The sequence below is a fragment of the Periophthalmus magnuspinnatus genome, chromosome 13 (genome assembly GCF_009829125.3).
Source record: "Periophthalmus magnuspinnatus isolate fPerMag1 chromosome 13, fPerMag1.2.pri, whole genome shotgun sequence".
Taxonomy (NCBI): domain Eukaryota; kingdom Metazoa; phylum Chordata; class Actinopteri; order Gobiiformes; family Gobiidae; genus Periophthalmus; species Periophthalmus magnuspinnatus.
In genome coordinates this window covers 18,573,426-18,593,742 of record NC_047138.1, presented here as the reverse complement: position 1 = coordinate 18,593,742, position 20,317 = coordinate 18,573,426, and the positions used below count along the sequence as shown (strand labels likewise).

General features: G+C 40.1%; 1 protein-coding gene across 1 annotated transcript in view; it reads left to right on the top strand.

Annotated features, from left to right (window-relative positions):
• LOC117379826 (neurobeachin-like) overlaps positions 1 to 20,317 on the top strand; it is a 398,145-nt gene that overhangs the window by 231,557 nt on the left and 146,271 nt on the right. Inside the window, 2 exon segments of the mRNA XM_055226208.1 lie at positions 14,031 to 14,177; positions 15,968 to 15,978. Of these exon segments, the coding sequence (XP_055082183.1) occupies positions 14,031 to 14,177; positions 15,968 to 15,978 (158 nt within the window).

The following is a 20,317-nucleotide window of genomic DNA, read 5'->3' as shown; positions in this document are numbered from 1 at the left end:
ATGGGAGTTCCGCAAGGCTCTATATTAGGGTATCTGCTTTTCAGTATGTACATCGATGATCTCCCCTCAGTGTGCAATATAAATGGCATCATGTGTGCGGACGATACAGTTCTGTTCACTCATGGGAAAAACGCTGTAGAAGTGGCTATGAAATTAACAGGGGAATTGTAAAAGATTGCTGCCTGGCTGCAGAATTCCTGTCTCACATTAAATCTACAAAAGACAGTTAAGACAGCAATGTATTTTACAAACAGGCATAAATATTGTGTTGTACTAGATCAGGGGTCGGCAACCTGCGGCTCCAGAGCCACATGCGGCTCTTTCATCCTTATCCTTAGCTCTGCGTGGCTTGGGAAAATACATTTTAAGTATTTAACTGAAGTGTTTTTTTATTTGTGTTAGTTCTTTTTTATTGTAATTGAAATTGGAAGATTATTGTGATTTTGAAATATATATTTTATAAATAATATATTTTTGTATATTTCGCTGATTAAAATAAGTGTCACACTTGGTGAAAAATGTTAAAAACAAACACTGCTCACGCCTCATAGACACAGCTCACAGTCCTGCATAAAGACACAGCAACGATTTCCAGGCGCTCTGTAGAGGTTCAGGAGCAGGAGGATCTTCTCCGATGTAACTTTCGCCCGTCCCTCATGACGCACTAATAAGCTTGTACGTAGATATATAATGAAAATCCTGAGAGGAAATCACCACAGAAATCTATTTAATATAATGGTGAGTATATTACATCTGTGCTAGATCTGCTGTTGTCCTCTGTGATGACGTATTCACGTATAATGTATCAGACACATTGTCCAAAAGTAGAGTTGTCCACAAGCAAGTGAAAATGAGCAAAAACAAAAGTCTTTGCAGAAGTTGTTTGCAGAGGGGAAAAGGCCAACTAAGGAGTCAGAAGAGGAGCCTACGACCTCCAAGAAAAAGAAAGCTAAATTTAACAGACAATACCAGGAGTCCTACTTAAAATATGGGTTTGTCGCTACAGGTGAGTCTCACGCGCAGAGTCCACTCTGCGTAATGTACGGGAAAAGTGAACGAGACAATGGAACCTTCAGAACTGCTTCGGTACATGGAGACTAAATACCCTGGATTAAAAGATAAGCTTTTACAGTTTTTGGAAAGAAATTGCGGAGCAGACTGGACATAAACACAATGCGGGAGTCATTGTGTCCCATCACTCCTGGATGGGACCATCTCATCGCAAAGGAACAAGTGCAGGGCTCCCACTGATTCAGCAGTATAGTGAGTTGTATTTTTTATGCACTTATCTTATTTTTGCCATATTTATCTGCCATGCGTAGAAGGCTGGTCTGTGAAAATAAAACCTACATTATTCCGGTCCGTGGTGCAAAAAAGGTTTTGGACCCCTGTCATAAGCACACTATAGTTGTTTACACAGAGCGTAAAGGTAAAAAACAAAAAAACAAAACAATATATACAGTGTTATCTTCATTTTAGATGTCAAAAAATATTTGCGGCTCCCAGTGTTTTTTTTGGTTTTTTTTTTGGTTTTTTTTTCATGGAAACCGGGTCCAAATGGCTCTTTGGATGTTAAAGGTTGCCGACCCCTGTACTAGATGTATATACAATATGTTTACAGGTCTTTCATCCATCTACACCAAACTGTTTCTTTCATTTAAATATCAGCCTGTTCAGGGACTACAGGTGGAAATTAGTACTTTTGCTATAACCTGGCACCATACATCTTTCTTGGTTTTTGGGGGGGTTTAAGGTCAATGTAATGTTGTGCACTGTTCCTGTAAAAAAAAAAAAAAGCATACCATACCTCCACACACAGCTTGGTTTCTGGTACCCAACTCCTCGAGAAGGGTTGGACCCTCCACTTTTCTGGTGTTGCTTGCGGGCAGAGACAGCAAGCTCATGTGGGCTTGCTTATAGCCCCACTGCTCAGCTACCTCTCCACATCTAGCCAGTACCTCTCAACCTCCTGCACATCCTCATACATCACAGTACTTGTTGTTTAACTATTGCTTATTGCTTATTAATCCTGGTTATGTAAAAACAAATATATGTATATATGGCAATTTTAGTTCCCTTGGGAGTATAAATGCAAAACATGTGTTATAAAGCTATAGAACATAAACAGCCTGCATGTAGCATTTCAGCCTCTCAAACATTCTCCATTTCATTTCATTATGCTGTTTGCTTTGTGAGAAACCGAAAACTCATCACACACACAAGACACACGTGGAAATAATCAACTGGATTTAATGCAAAGTACTATTTAAATGGAAACGTGTGATTTTAAATGTTTTAGTTCTGGTCCATATTTAAACCACACCATGAAGAAGAAACAGAGCTCTGTCCTTACTCAGCTCAGTGCTGGTTCTGACCTGGAGACAATGAGAGGACACAGAACCTAAAACAGCCTTAAACACTTGGATCAATATTAACCTGACTTCCATTTCATGCTTGCCCGCTCCCAATCAGGCTGAGCCTAGGCCGGGGCAGTGGTAACAGGGCAGGCGGTCACAGTAGGGTGGGGTAGGTCGTGGAAGTGCTGGCTCAGCTGTCAGGAGCTAGTGCTAACAGACAGAGCAGAGTGTAGAGTGAGTTAACCTGGTTCACACATGTCCACTGAACAGAAGATAAGAGCAGCAGGGATTAGGATGGGTAATAATGTCCCCAAGGTCAGGCTGAACTGTTGAGGAATAAAAAGCTACAGATTTGCTCATTAGGGTTATCAAGTGTCGAAAATCAGATACTCATCGATAATAAAACTAGTATCAAAACTAGATACTCATTTGAGCAGGTATCAGTACTAAAGAAGTCCCATTGACAGGACAGAAGTGAACTTTTCCAGAATAGCTTTAGAATGATTTTGAGCTGTAACAGAACATGTGGAAAAACACATTCTATAATTTAAATAAAGAGTGTTTCTATTAGCATTGTGGTTTTGAAATTGGTATTAAGTATCAAGCCTATTTCTTAGTATCGAAATAGAGTTTGAAATTTTTGTATTAGGCCAACACTAGTAATCCCCGTATAAGTGCTTGTCACAACTGTCAGAGGGCAGATCAGAGTTTTGCCTTCATAGTAATGCTAACAACAACTAGCATGATATCGGCACACTCCTTGGTTCAAATAATGGTTTTCCTTTCATTTATTACTGTTTTGTCAGGCTCTCGCTAAACCAATCTCCTCTCAAACCATTCAAATACTCCACAGACTGTATAATAGAAGTGGACTAAGGAAGTAGGACGTCAGCCATAGCGTTCTGCTCCAATCAAATGAAGCTCATCGAGGCTAGCAGCTATAGCGGGAGTTGGGGAAAGCAGGCACCTCATTTGTCTGTTATTAATGTTTATATCTTAATTTACAGACACAATCGTGAAATAAATGCAAAGTATAAAGCTGGTCTAGTGTTCTGTGAATGGGATGAAAACACACGGTTCCTCCTGAATACAAGCTTAGACTGTCCGTCAGATTCTCCTCTCCAGTCTCTGAAACAGACCTTACCGGTGACGCTGAGGAGTGTAATTCCCCTGTGGTTTGTACACACCCTCAAGTCCCCTTTCTTAAACAGAGGGATCACCACCCTGGTCTGCCAGTCCAGCGATACTGTCCCACGATGTGTCAGCCAAGACCCACAACATCCAGAGACTTAAGACACTTACGACGTGTCTCATCTCATCTGGAGTCACCGTGGAGTTTTAACCACCTCGGTGAAGGTGATAGATGAGGTCTCAGTCTTTGCTTCCACCTTCCGCTGTCCAACAACGTCCCCAGTCAAGGTCAGATCTCCTCCCCCGCTTTATAAACAGTCCAGGTCAGAGCTCCGTCCTTTCTCTGTAAACCACGTCAGAGCCCCACCCCACTTTATAAACAGTCCAGGTCAGAGCTCCGCCGTTTCTCTGTAAACCAGGTCAGAGCCCCGTCCCACTTTATAAACAGTCCAGGTCAGAGCTCCGCCCCCGCTCTGTAAACAGTGTTGGTGAGATATTATATAAATGAATCATTGTTTATATACAGCGTTTTTTTTTTTTTTTTTGTCTTTATTTCAGCACATTTGTCTGTTATAGTCTCTGTTCTTGGGTGAAATAGCTCAAATTATTGGCAGTATTTCATAATGAATGTAAAAAATAAAATAAAAAATACAATTAATCAAAGAAATAAAGCTTGAACCAGGATAAAATATTACTGTCTCTTAATTAGCATTTCATCTTAAGCTTCATTTTCAAAAGCAGAAAAAGACGAGTAAGACGTGTCGGAAGTATAAATATCAGCTGTCATGAGCGTTATTTTTATATTTCTGATTATGTAGACTGTTGCCGACGGTTAGACTTCTCGGGGGAGGCTGTCAGAGCTGAAGCAGGCCGCTCACTTCCTGACGACTCTGTTTGATTTTATATTTTATTTATATATTTTCAGTTAGCATGGCCCCTTCACTGCTGTCATTACTGCCTGTCAAACCCATCGCGGCTCACTGTTCTGTATCAGTATGGTAATCATTTGTCAGGGTCATGTTGAAATATATATCTGAGTGTTTTGTTTTTCACTTTGAGAAGTGTAAAATGGCCATGGGAAGCTGTCATACTCAAACCTGATTGATTCAGGCTTATTAATGAGAACAAGTAGCAGTTACAGTGTAAATATGAGGTTCATAGCAAAGATGCTGATCTCCAAAATGTAAAAAAAAAAAATGGATAGAGCAGTGAAAGGACCTGCTAAAGGTGCTCACAGACCTGGTTTTCCTTCATCCACAGTTTAAAGAAGAGGTATTCTGCTAAATCAACTTTTCTGAGCTTTCTACCATGTTATAATGTTCCCTCATCAAAAAAATTAGTAATGTAGCGATCTCCCCTGGTCCGCATTCAATCCCTACTTACAGTATGAGCCTGTACAAGGCTCCTCCCACAAGCCTGTCACCCATGCTCCCACATGAAATTCTCCATAAATATACAAAAACATGGTACAAAACTGTACACAGCAACTTGACAAACCTGATGTGATGTGTAGTAGTTTCATTAGTGGGAGGCATGCAATTTGTGTTGTGATAGTGCTCTGAAGGGGGAGTAACTTAGCGCAGAGAGCAAAAGGAGGGGAGATTCAGAGCATCAAAAACGAAAGTGAAACTTATAAAACATGTTACATGGTGATGTCTTTAAGGTGTGATCTTGAGGGTGGGCAGTGGTGGACTTTGTCTTTGTCTTTTGACTTTGTCAAACCAAGACAATTCCAGTATTGGATCTAGAGATGCACAATCCAGCTTTTCAGTTCCAATACCGATGTCAATACTTTAACTTTAACTTTAAGTAGCGAGAGAGAATGGCTCTTATTTCCTTCAATAGTATAGTTCATTTCTTTCACACAGATCCAATAGTGTTCTGTAACTGTTACTTCTCCTTCACATCAGACTAAAGCTTTGGATAAAAAAAATTTCATACATTATGAGATGCTCTGGGCCAATATCAGCCTGTAAATAGTACATTCAGTTAAAGGCCCAACCAGGATATCACCTGATCCAATAACATGGAACAATACCTGATACAGCTCATTCCTAGCCCTTGTTCTCCTTTTTTTAAAGCACTGGATTATGTATACCCTGCTTTAGTCCGGATTTCTTTTTAGTTTCATTCTGATTTGGACCTGAGTTAGTCCTGGTTTAGTCAAACCCTGTCTTATTTTTAGAATGGGGTCATTATGTGAAATACTTTCTCTCTGTGTAAAGTTCCTGTGTAGTGCGTAGTGTGTTCTGTTGAAATCACTTCTGTCACTTTGGTCGCCATCTTAGGCAGGGCCAAGTTTGTTTTGCCAGAATGAATTTTCACAGGCTCAGGTTTGCCAGCAGCTGTCAGAAACAAAATCTTCAAAAGACGCCAAATGACTTTTTCTTTTTTAAATTTCTACAATATTTATTTTTTTGCTGAAACGAATGCCCAACCCTTGATCCTCCCCAAAGACACTGTTTCCCATTCTAATTAGAACTGAATATTCATGAAATCCAGAACTGTCGGAGCACATTTAGAACAAAACTACAAAGTACCAGTGCCAACACTAGCTGCACAGAAGAACAAAGACCTTCTCCTGTGCACTGGAGCAGAGAGGGCATGCATGGAACCATCTGCCTACACCTTCAGCCCACAAATGTTCATAATAACAACCAAAATTCAACCAGGTAGACTCACTACTGTATACCTTCCATTATCTCCTAAGCCAGTCATATAGTCATGTTAAAGTCGGCCTGAGCACATAAACTCCGCCCATAACCACATTACAAATACAGGTACTAAACTGGGCGGGGCCTGGAGGACTAAAGGGGAGCAGGAGGAAGTGTAGGGTCTGGACATATGAGGAGCAGTGTGATTGGTCTATCCACATTTCAAACTCCGCCCCTACTGCCAGGTGTCTTTTTGACAGTTTTCGAGCTGCAAATTGACCTAGTTTGTACTAAAGTCATAAATGCCTTATACACAGTTTAGTAGCAAAAAAGTTGATTCAGTATTTAGTTCTAGTCTAACTGGATATCAGCATTCAAACACACAACCCAAATGAGAGAGTCATGTGAGGCTCATTTTGCTTTCTGATTGGATAATTGTCTTGTACCAAAACAACAAATTATAACATGAACACCTGTTTTGTAATTAAGAATAACTTGGTATTAGAGTTGTTATCAGTTAAACTATACATGACTTAAACAGGTCGTATTTGGGGAGATAGTTGAGTCACATGAAATTTAAAATAAAAAATGACTTCCATGGACCAGAATCACATTCTTTCCAACAGATGGTTAATATCAGGACAAATATGAAGCCATTGTCTCCTCCTTCTTCCTCCTCCTCTCAGAACGGGGCTAACAGAGTCATGAGCTACAGTAAGCTAGTACGGATCTGCTGTAGTCTGTGTGGAATGTGGATCCTGGGGAGAGCAAAGAGGGGGCGGGACTTATGGACATGTGGAGGCGGGTCTTAGGGCAGACAGACGGACAAACATGGCAGATGGACTTCAAAGATTGGAAGGTTGGAAGTTGGAAGGATATGGAAATGATCACACGGAACATTTATAGTTTTGGCTGTAAAATTGCTCCCAGAAAATGTGCTTTGTTTTGTATTGAGATGTGCTGTGTTTTGTATTTGAGCTGCAGAGACTGAAAGAGGTTCATGAATGTTTCTTCTGAGAAAAGGAGAGAGAAATAAAACCCTTTATTCAGTGAAGGCCACAGGACAAGTTTGGAAGTCTGAAGTGGGGCTGAGGTTAAGGTTTATTCTAGTGAGTGATTTGGGTCGATGAAATCTGGGGGAAACCCACAGAGAAACAGCAAGAACATGCAAACTCCACTTAGATACAGGGAGAAAATGCAAACTCCACTCAGATATAGTGAGAACGTGCAAACTCCACACAGACACAGTGAGAACCTCACACAGACACAGAGAAAACATGTAAACTCCACACAGACACAGGGAGAACATGCAAACTCTAAATAGAAAGGCCTGCATCTCCTCAGAAGTCAAAGCCAGGAGCTTCTTGGTGAGATGAAAGTTTTAGCCACAGTGCTGTCAGAGATCATGTTCTGCATAGTTCCATCTGCTTGTTTTGCCTGTGAGTCAGTCCCTTTTCTTCCTGTTTGATGCAGGAGGCTCTGAAACCGGATCATAGAGCGTCCAATTTTGGGTGTATCTAGTATTTGCAGATCTCTTGGCTCTTCCTGGATCAGCAGCATGTGTTCCTTTAGAACCGTTTTTAAAGTACTGTAAAAGCTTGTAGTCTTGGTGTCAGAGTGTCTACGTTACTTAATAATGTTAACAATATTTTTGTTCACAATAGCAGAAGCCTCTCACCCAGCAGAGCCTGGTCAGACTCAAACACTTGAATTTCTCTGTTTTTGCATTTTAAGCATTGAATAATAAGTTACGATTGATATTTGACATGTTATAATTGAAGATAATGTTGGCCGTATAGTAGATATATCTATAGACCACACCCCCTGCAGTGACATGAGTCAGTTGTATGGGGTAAAGTACAAGCATCATTACAAAAGCAGTACAGTGAATAATGAAACCACAGACTTGGCTTAGGCTTCCTCCTTTCCCCAGAAGTCTTGAACGAGTAAAGTCCAAGGAATACATAGGGAGCAATGGTGTATTGCTTGGAGTTATCTGGTCTACCTACCTTCACCACCATCAGACACAGCCCTCCACCTGTCAATCATCTGCCTGTCAAACCTCAAAGCTAACAGGCTCCACCAACTTCTTGTAAAACTCCTGTACCCATTTTTGTTTTAACCTTTGACTAAAATGTGTCCAGTACAGATATGCTATACCGTCTGCATCTAATTATACTGTTTGTTATTGTACAAGCAACAGGAAGTGTGCGTTACCGTTTTTGTTAGCTTTACCATGACAGTAAACTCTCTCTTGCTCTGCTTGTGTGCTTATAAACTTATCATGGTGAGTAATTAAAATGCTCTGAATGCATAAGGTAAGTGAGGAATAACTTTGGCTCACTGTTTTAAATGAACTAGTTCTGTTTTTCACGTTTTTAGGTACAGAGACTTTGGCTATACTCCAGATATGTAGTCTCAGTCCTACTACTATTATTGCCACTACTACTATTACTACTGGTACTTCTACTACTGCTACCACAGCTACTGCCAATTGGATAAGTGCACAGTAATTAAATCTATCATAACTGTACCTCTGATTCGACTTCTGCCTCCTGTCCTACATTTCCCAGCATGCTTTGGTGTACCCTTCTGTCCTGTTTGGATGAAGCAGGTTGGAGCCCCTACAAGATATGTGATGTAAAGGAGAGAGAAAAAGAGAAGGCGAGAGGACGAGAGTAGGAAGAGAGAGGAAGAGAGAGAACACATGAATAGAGAGGAGCTGAAGGAGAAAGACTAGGAGTAGGCAGAGAGGGGGGAAGAGAACCCTGGAGTAGGCAGAGAGAGAAGGGGAAATAAAGAGAGCTGGAGTAGAGAGAGAGACAGAGTGAGAGAGAGAGAGAGGGAGCAGATGTCAGACAGGTGGAGGCTGTTCAGAACTTCAAACATCTTCATCTTCAGTTCCTGATGCAGTGTGAGACCTGAATATCTTTGCTGTATGGAGTCGTTGTGTGAGGCCTGAATAACTCTGGAGTACGGAGCTGTTGTGTAGTTGTGTCAGAGCAGACTTGGACAGCTTCTCTTCAGACTGTGTTAAAGGTCCCATATTACTTCACACACTCACTCACACTCACACATGCTCAGACGCAACACATCTATGGATCTGTTTTTGAAGCTAAAAAAGCAAAAGGTTTTCAGAAGCTATAAAATGTGTGTTCCATGCATTGCTATTTAAGAGACATTTTTCTCTCAATGCTGTCATTCTACAGACCTGCTTAAACTAATCCAAATGGAAATTCAAAGTTTTAGTTCAAAATGACATATTTCCAACTTTTTCTCATTTAATATGACAACAACAACAACAACATGATAACCTGTATGAGACTCAACAGCCCTGCCCACCTCCAAGTCCACGTCAGTTCTGAAAGTAAATTTTCCATTAATTTTTTCCTATAGAAAAATTCAAATATTAAGAGTTCAAAGCCAACGCAGCGGCTGACCAGCTATGTGCTAACTAATATCCATAGCACACTTATTTTAAGGCCAAAAAGCAAGAATTTGTGAAATGTTTTAATAACTTTGTTTACAAAGTTTCAGAAATTGTTTTAAATAAAAGTATAGGTCTTGCGCTCATTAGAGCTTTCAAACTTTTAATATACAGTACATTTTTTCTCTGAGAAAAATGTTGTGCTTTTTTGCCTCCTGCTCGCCCCTCCTTTCAGCTGCACCCAGGTGGAACCAATTCTCTAATGAGTTTGTTCCCACCAGGAACAAATAAAGAGATGGACTTCTCTCAATTCAAACCATAGCGGTGTTCCAGTCATTGGCTGCACACTTTGACTGCTGCATTTAAAGGGCCCTTACGTCACTTCCGACGCGATAAGGCCTGTCCCATTTCATGCACCCCACAAATGCGGCCGACAAATGTGCCTTGTGTTTCCATGGAGATTGGCCGAAGTGCACATCCAAGAAGACTTCACTCACTTCTATATCCCATCATGCACCACACATCACTTAAGTCAGCAGCTGTCACAGTTGCTAGGCAACATAACATAAGCGACATAACGTAAGCGACGTAAAGTAAGTGATATAATGTAAGCGCAAAGACTCTGCGTAGGCCTGTCCTATTTCGGCATGGCCTTTGTGGCCCGTGGAGGAGATGCAGATGTCGAACTGGGACACAGCTCATACAAAGTGCAAAAACCTCAAACAAATGCACTGGTGAGATAGACGGCCAGTGATGAGGAGGGCGGTGAGAAGGAGAAGGAGGAGGGCGATAAGGAGGAGGAGGGTGATGAGGAGGAGGAGAACGGCGATGATGAGGAGGAGGAGAGCAGTGAGGAGAAGGAGAAAGGTGAGGAGGAGAATGAAGAGGAGGAGGGCAGTGAGGAGGAGGAGGATGAGGGTGATGAGGAGAAGGAGGAGGGCGATGAGGAGGAGGAGGGCGATGAAGAGAAGAAGGGTGGTGAGGAGGGGGAGCAGTGAGGAGGAGAAGGAACAGTAGGAGGGTGGTCAGGAGGAGGAAGAGGAGGAGGACATACATGGTTATCTTTGATGCACTTGTACAAATATAAAAAATATTGTTGAAATGTAGAAATGTGACTTCTGTTCTTAAAAAGTGACACTCTTCATGTGTTTGGTAAATGTTCTGCTAAAATATTTAAAATGCAGGATTATGTAAAAGGATCATTAAAAATATTGCTTTGATTTTGCACTGGTCAAAACAAATGTAAAAAAAATCTCTAGTTAAATAATTCAATACAATTTGGTTCTAAGCACTAAATGAAGACATGAGTGTAAAGTTGAATTCAAACATGCTTACAGCTGTCTCTTGTTTGTTTTGAGTTTTTTAACCTACCCACAATGCAACAGCTACAATAAAAAGCCATAAAAGAAAGCTCAAGTCTGTTCTCGTAGAAAGGTGAAATCTTGAAGTTTTTGTGCTGTAAATAAACTTGGCAAATGTACTTCCATTACGCGGGGTGGGAGGCGCTGTTCTGTTCCATTCATAAATATGATTCTATTCAAAAGGTGCACTGCTCTAATGTAGTGTGTCTCCGTGGAATCTTATTGCGTAGTTCCACAGTAATGGAAATTCATTTGTCTCAATATAGGTGAGCAGGTGACAAGATATTTATTAACCTTGAGTTGGGTAAATAATTACCCCAGGTAAAGCAATAATATCTAAATGGAGAAGAGAAGGTGACGAATATCCACATGAAAAGTTACACAATGTACCTTTAAAGGCCTGTGCTTTTTAATGATCAGATTTTTACTCATGTGCTTCTCCCCAAAAGATTAGGTTTATTTATTATATGTCCATAGGCGTACTCAGGCTCGTCGACAGAAATCTGGGGGGCAAGAAAACCTCACATGGGCCATCCTCTAATAGTAATAAATAGGCACAGCTCCCAATTCTGGACCCCTTAGAACCTGGGGTCCGGGACAACAGAGCCCTTGGTTTCCCCCTGTCGACTCCCCTGTGTTTATATTGTCCGAAGTACATCTACATCAGTCTTCATCTGCATTCAGAGTCCATGGCCTCAGACCTGTTCTGTGTTCATATGAACATCCCCTCACACTGTCCTCTCCCCCTCCCCTCTTATATTGTCCACTCCTTTTCTCCTCTCACACTGTCCTCTCCCCCTCCCCTCTCACACTGTCCTCTCCCCCTCCCCTCTCATATTGTCCACTCCCACTCCCCTCTCATAATGTCCACTCACCCTCTTGTATACTCCCCCTCCCCTCTCATACTGCCTCTCATACTGTACACTCCCCCTCTCCTCTTTAAACTCTCTCACCGTAACACCAACACCATAGCCTCAGGTCAGACTCTGCTTCAGGTCAGATCCTGCCTCAGGTCAGACTTTGCCTCAGGTCAGACCCTGCCTCAGGTCAGACCTTGTCTCGTTACACAAGCAGGACTCCTCTCTTCTTCTGTTGTCTGCACAGGCTTGTACTGTTCCTGCAGTACACACTATTTGTGTTCATATTAATCCTGTTCTGGGCTGGTGTTTCTGTGTGATAGACTCCCTGCTGTTGCTTTAAACAAACATAATCCCAGTGTAAAGTTTACATGTGAGTTTACATGTGTGGTTTGAAAGTGAAGCTGCACCTCCCTCCTGAATGGAACTGTCGGGATTATAAAATAAACGTGACATTACAGATAGTCTATTGTTAAGAAGTCATTTCACTTATAACAAAAAATCTAAAGGTTTCATGTTTTATATAGGAGAGGAATTATAAAAGGAAGTGCATTTATAGAATAGATTTCAGTCATGACCCCATAAAAACATTAGCAAATCCAGAGGCATTCACCATGCAAAATCATATCTGGATACATGGGAACTCTGTAGAATAAAATACAACTAGCACACAGTAGAAGAGCCAGTACAAGCATCATTACAAAAGCAGTACAGTGAATAATGAACCACAGACTTGGCTTAGGCTTCCTCCTTTCCCCAGAAATCCAAGTCTTGAACGAGTAAAGTCCAAGGAATACATAGGGAGCAATGGTGTATTGCTTGGAGTTATCTGGTCTACCTACCTTCACCACCATCAGACACAGCCCTCCACCTGTCAATCATCTGCCTGTCAAACCTCAAAGCTAACAGGCTCCACCAACTTCTTGTAAAACTCCTGTACCCATTTTTTTTTAACCTTTGACTAAAATGTGTCCAGTACAGATATGCTATACTGTCTGCATCTAATTATACTGTTTGTTATTGTACAAGCAACAGGAAGTGTGCGTTACTATGCTAGTTTTTGTTAGCTTTACCATGACAGTAAACTCTCTCTTGCTCTGCTTGTGTGCTTATAAACTCATCATGGTGAGTAATTAAAATGCTCTGAATGCATAAGGTAAGTGAGGAATAACTTTGGCTCACTGTTTAAAATGAACTAGTTCTGTTTTTCATGTTTTTAGGTACAGAGACTTTAATTTTAAGTGGCTATACTCCAGATATGTAGTCTCAATCCTACTACTATTACTGCCACTACTACTATTACTACTGGTACTTCTACTACTGCTACCACAGCTACTGCCAATTGGATAAGTGCACAGTAATTAAATCTATCATAACTGTACCTCTGCTTTGATTTCTGCCTCCTGTCCTACATTTCCCAGCATGCTTTGGTGTACCCTTCTGTCCTGTTTGGATGAAGCAGGTTGGAGCCTGTGAGTTTACATGTGTGGTTTGAAAGTGAAGCTGCACCTCCCTCCTGAAGGAGTGCTCTGGTAACACTGCACCAACAAAATTAAAAATGGAAGATAAATATATCACTTGGGTTTCTCAAAACATTAAATTCCACTGTTTTCTTTCAACTGTTTACATATACACATTCTACTGTTTGAATTCTGTCACCTGCATTTGACCCATTCTTCAGTGTACCCAGGACAACCTGTCAGGTGAACAGCAGTGCAGGCTCTAAGACACAGTAGTACAGAAGTATCAAATGAGGCTAAATAGTTTTCCAGTTGACATTATTATTACAATGGCCCTGTTTTTCTGTAACCAGGCAGTGTAGATGAAGAGTTCTATGGACTAGCCTGATGTGTCCAGACTGAGTTCTGTATTTTTTATTTTTTTTATACAGAGGGATCAGTCTGTCACTCTAGAACAAAACACAATTATCCAATCAGATTTGTTTATTCCAGAGACACATGTGAAATGAAGGAGCTCATTGGTCACCGTCATTTTGAATAAAATCACATTTCCCTGTCTTCAGATGAACAGTTTAGTGCTTAGCGCAAAAATCCTCCATGTTTTTCACCCCCCTGTGATATGTTTTCTTTCTTTTTTCCTTGTGTTCTGGATCCCAGGTGACCTATGGACAGTAAAGTGTGTGATGGGAACTGAGCCTGTGATTCTCTGTCCTCCTCTTAACTGAGTACACCACTGTCGTCCCTATAGTGTGTATTCATAGTAGTATATCTGTGTCTCCTCAGTTCCAGAGAAGGACAAGGTGGTCCAGCTGAGTAACATCATGAGGACCCAGCCTCTGCACAGCCCAGGCCCCGACACAGAGCTGCTCCTGGGGGAAGAAGAGGACGACTATGGCCTGCTCCAGGACAGAGACCTGGACACTGTCGGAGGTAAGGACACATACACAGACATGCACAACCCAAATGTCCCATAATATGTGGCTTTAAAAATCTTGTCTTGTGTTTTTGCTGTGTGAGGTTTAAAAATAAAACCAAGAGATATTTTTGAAATCAGCACAATGTCATCGACTGCACTCTCATCAACATGTGTACTGTGAGGAAGTAGCCTTAAGTCTCTGTGTGTGCGCGTGTATGTGTGTGGGGGTGTGCGTGTGTGTGCGTGCAGCAGGGAGTTAAACCAGGGCACATCTGAGCTCAGAAATCCCCCTCGCAGCACACATGACTGGCCCCGCCTCTCCCTCTCTTCTTCCTCCTCTCACTCGCTTCCTCCTGTCCCTCTCTCCCTTCATTCTCTCTTTTCCCTCCTCTCCTTCTGTTACACCTCCACTCCCTCTCTTCCTCCTCTCCTCTTCTTCTCCTCCCCTCCATCTCTTCCTCCACCTCTCCCTCTCTTCTTCCTCCTCTTCCTCTCCTCCATCCCTCCATCTTTTCTTCCTCCTCCTCTCCCTCTCTTCCTTCTTCTTCTCAATCTTATACACAGATATTTGTGCTTATAAAATTGGCCATGTTAAACTGTGGTACCCTCGTCAAAAACATTCCTGGAGTTGGACTTTGCTTCATTCACTCTAGTTTCATGAATCTATTCATCCAAAGTTGTGTGTCTGCGCCTCAAAAATTCTCTGTTAGTATTTTTCCCAGATTGTGATGTCATAGGTAAAAATCTGACATCTCCAGCTCAGTTTTTAGGTCCATAAACCACCACTGGACACATTTTAGGGTCAAACTATGTTTAGAGCAAACACATGGCTCTGTTAACATAGCATTCACAGGGATAAAGACAATTTCTACTTTTTAATGCTTCAATTCCCAAGGGAGCTCCGACACCAAAATACCTCATTGGAAATAGAAGTGTATTTTATAAAGTGTATTTTCCAAATTCAGACATTATTTCAAGTAGAAAATGTGAAATACTGACCCCAACATATCCAAAAGATTATCTCAGCCCTGAATGTCCAGTCTGAAGGTAAAGGATTTCAAAACTGCCACTTCATGACATCACATGGTGGAGCAGAGCATTTTGAGCTTTGGAGATGTACACAGGCTAATAATAAAGTGTTACTCAAACGTGTGAACATGACAAAACACAACTCCAGGTATGTTTTGAGGAGGTAACATCATTCTAACATAGATTAAAGCTCGCAAGGGTCACTTTTGTGTAATATTGGAGCTTTAAAAACCTCATCAGACTAAATGAGCTCAGTAAAAACTCAAAATCCACATACTAATTCACTTCATCTCATGCAGATTTTTTCTTGGAGGACTTTTTTTTTAAACAATGACTGATGCATGAGCCAATCAGAGCAGACCTCTGTGTGGTGCATTGTGGGTAGTCGTATCCGTGGGGTGCAGTCAGATATGTGTCATCTCGAACATGAGCGACCATAATGAGAGCTCTGGGAGCGGAGCGCTTGTCAACACATGGACCGGGTCACCAAGTCCGGCTCCTTCCAAATCTACTCAAACAATAAACAGTGTTTAGTTCTAGCTCTCGTTCTAACTCTCACTGTAGTCCTAGTTCTAGTTCTAGTTCTAGTTCTTTTCTAGCTCTAGTTCTAGCACTAGCTCTAGTCCTATTCTAGCACTAGCTCTAGTTCTACTCTAGTTCTAGCACTAGCTCTAGCTCTAGTTCTATTCTAGCTCTATTTATAGCACTAGTTCTAATTCTAGCTCTAGTTCTAGCACTAGCTCTAGTTCTAATTCTAGCTCTAGATCTATTCTAGCTCTATTTCTAGCACTAGTTTTATTTCTAGCTCTAGTTCTAGCTCTAGTTCTAGTTCTAATTCTAGCTCTAGTTCTATTCTAGCTCTATTTATAGCACAGTGGTTCTTAACCTGGGTTCGATCGAACCCTAGGGGTTCGGTGAGTCAGTCTCAGGGGTTCGGTGGAGGTCAAAACACGCACCCGACTCATATGATTAGCGGACTGCGAGCGTCTCCAGACGTTGACCCAATTCAACAAATGTACCCTTTGATGTGTCTATCGAAGTACCTGCCCAACTTAAATGAGCCGTTTGAACACTGCTCACGCCTCACAGACCCAGCTCACAGTCCAGGAGCAGGAGGATCAGGATGACGTAACTTTCGCCCGTCCCTCATGACGCGCTAAAAAGCTTGTCTGTAGATGTATAATGAAAATCCTGATAGGAAATCGCCACAGAAATCTATTTGATGTAGTAACAAGTTTATTATATCTGTGATAGATCTGCTCTTGTCTCCGCAATGACGTATCACGTATAACACATCAGACACGTCGCCCAAAAGTAGAGCCACAAGCGAGTGAAAATGAGCCAAAACAAAAGTCTTTGGAGAGTTTTTAACAAAGGGGAAAAGGCCAACTGAGGAGCCAGAAGAGGAGACTACGACCTCCAAGAAAAAGGAAGTTAAATTTAAGAGACAATACCAGGAGTCCTACTTAAATATGGGTTTGTCGCCACAGGTGATTCTCACGTGCAGAGTCCGCTCTGCGTAATATGCGGAAAAAACAAATGAGGCAATGAAACCTTCAAAACTGCTTTGGCACATGGAGACTAAGTACCTGGGATTAAAAGATAAGACTTTAGAGTTTTTGAAAGAAACTGTGGAGTAGACTAGACATAATCACACTGCAGGTGTCATTGTCTCTCATCACTCCTCGATGGGTCCACCTCATCCCAAAGACACAAGCGCATGGCTCCCTCTGAAGCAGCGGTTTGGTGAGTTGTATTTTTTATGCACTTAACTTATTTTTTCCATATTTATCTGCCACGTGTCGAAGGCTTGTCCATGAAAATAAAACCTACATTATTCTGTTGCAATATTATTATAATTATATACTATGTTATCTTCATTTTAGATGTCAAAAAGTATTTGCGGCTCCCAGTGTTTTATTTTCCGTGGAAACTGTGTCCAAATGGGTCTTTGCGTGTTAAAGGTTGTCGACCCTGTATGGAAATTAGGTGATGGGTGTGTGTTAAAATGTTAAAAATAATAAATAGCATAAATACAATAAGTTCATTATTTAAATACATAAGGTTCAAAATTTAAATAATTTCAGTGTCTACCACACTGAATTTATTTAATTATTTAATTAAAAAAGGTCATGTCTTTGTAAAAAGGTATATATGTAATTTGTTGTAAGTTCATGCATTTTATTGGTTTTATTCTTTGAACACAGTGATGTTAATGCACGGTTCATTTTGTGCACCAGCAAAACATACATGTGTCTTGAATAAAAAAATAAAAATAAAAAAAAATAATAATAATAATTATATATATATATATATATATATATATATATATATATATATATATATATATATATATATATATATATATATATATATATATATATATATATATATATATATATATATATATATATTTATTTATTTATTTATTTTTATTTATTTATTTTTTTCAATAAACAAGGGTTCGATGAATGTGCATATGAAACCGGTGGGGTTCAGTACCTCCAACAAGGTTAAGAACCACTGTTATATCACTAGTTCTAATTCCAGCTCTAGCTCTAGTTCTAACTCTAGTTCTAGCTCTAGCTCTAGTTCTATTCTAGCTCTATTTATAGCACTAGTTCTAATTCTAGCTCTAGTTCTAATTCTAGCTCTAGTTCTAACTCTAGTTCTAGCTCTAGCTCTAGTTCTAACTCTAGTTCTAGCTCTAGCTCTAGTTCTATTCTAGCTCTATTTATAGCTCTAGTTCTATTTCTAGCTCTAGTTCTAACTCTAGCTCTAGTTCTACTTTAGCTCTAGCACTAGCTCTAGTTCTAATTCTAGCTCTAGTTCTAGCTGTAGTTCTAGCTCTATCACTAGTTGTAGCTCTAGTTCTAGCTGTAGCTCTTGTTCTAGCTTCAGTTCTAGCTGTAATTGTAGTTCTAGCTCTAACTCTAGTTCTAGCTCTAAATTTTGTGCTGGCTAGCTCTAGTTCTAGTTAGAATGCAGAGAATAGTTCAATAAGATGTTCTCGGCTGTAGTTTGGACTCAAACGAGCAGCTCTTGGGCTCAAGAGCAATTTCAAAATATAGTAGTACTCTGAACAGTTAGCCATATAACTGTGGTTAGTTTCATCATGGGCATATTCTCATTTTTCTAAATAAACTGGGAAGATAAACAACAAACTTCCAAACAAGTAACTGAAATTAAGCTTTTTAAAGCTTAATAAAAAAATAAATACATTAATATATATATATATATATATATAAACATATTGAGTGTAATGTGGAGAGTCCTGCCTTTTAACCTGGTGTGGGTTTGTAGCAATATGTTGGCTGCAGTGAAACAGACCACAGGGTCCTGATGTTTTTTAGCACAGAGACACTTTATGTTTAGACAAAGGAACAAACGTAAGGTCTTTTTGTGAGATTTTTATCATTTTGTTTCTTTCCTAACAAAAATGTTTAGTCTTTCATTCTAAAGACAAACAAAGCAGCTCACAAAATGTATTTTTCAAAAAAGTATCTAAAAAAATTCTCAACATTCCAACTGGCTAAAGGCTGAATGTATTTTTTTATTTATTTTTTTTAAATAAAATTAAATGTTATTTAATTAAAGGTTCACGCATGAGTCTTAAAGCCAAAGTATCCAAACTATTTCTCTCATAATTCATAGTTTTACCCCTAGAAGGTAAACTAGGATTTTGTGAGCGTATCAAACCACCACACACTGAAAGAGTCACTCTATGAGGCTTTGGGAGCTGATCCGAGGATGGTCTGAACATGCAGTTTTGTAGTGTAGTGAACCACAACATATTCACCAAACTTAAGTGTCCCCTGCCTAAGACCCATAATGACAGGGAGAGCCACAGTCCCATCACCTGAATCCCTTCAGTTTTATCTCACTCTTTCCACGATATCAAACTGTTTTAAGATTACAGTGTTGACATCATATGTATGTGTCTCCAACCATCAGCTCATCACATATTAATGTGTTCATTTGAATAAAAGCTTTGGTTCAGTCTGTGTATTGTGGGGTAAGTGTCATTAATTTGATTATTGCAGTGTAAATAGACTAAAGCCACATGGGCCTAATGATGGCAGCACCCAGGGGATTACACCCTATAATCCCATTTACGAGCCCCTCCCCCTCCACCAGCACTGGACTTCTGATAATCCTAATAATATACTGTTACATGGTGAAACTAGTTCTCAGCAGTAAACTGATGTGGGCCATTTTCAGATTTAATCATTCACATTTTGTCAATAAATATCTAGTTTGTAAACCAATGTTTTTAAAGAGGAGGTATTCTGCAAAATCGAAACATCTTTCTCCCATGTTCCAGTGCTGTTCCCTCATCAAAAACATGAAGAGGTTTTAGATGTCATCAATGCATGTTTGAGTTATCTAGAGATCTCTTCTGGGCCCTATTCGAACCCTCCTTAATATTAGCTGTAAGATTCTGTGCAAGGCTCCACCCACAAGCCTACGTCCATAAATATTCAAAAACATGATACAAAACTTTACACAGCAATTTGACAAACCTAATATGATGTGCAGTTGATTCATTAGGGAGAGGGGGCTCAGAGCATCAAAAACAAAAGTGAAATTTATAGAACTTCTTAATACTCTGTTTTTGGGCAAATATATCATTTCCAAAACAGTAAAAGGAAATATATTATGTTAATACCCCCATAGAAGTAAAATACCCCCCTAAAGTTTAATTAATGTTAAATGTATGCAGTGGTCTTAAACAAATGTGCTGATGTGTGTGTTTGTGTGTGTGTGGGGGGTGTGGGGGTGTGTGTGTGTATACACACACACACACTTGAGAAAAGATAAGCCTGTGACACACATTATCACAAATTTAAGTCACATGAAATTAATAAAAACAGCTTTGCAATATTTTTATGTATCATGGCTCTTCTACTGTGTGCTAGTTGTATTTTATTCTACAGAGTTCCCATGTATCCAGATATGATTTCGCATGGTGAATGCCTCTGGATTTGCTAATGTTTTTATGGGGTCATGACTGAAAACTACTCTATAAATGCTCTTCCTTTTATAATTCCTCTCCTATATAAAAACATGAAACCTTTAGATTTTTTGTTATAAGTGAAACGACTTCTTAACAATAGACTATCTG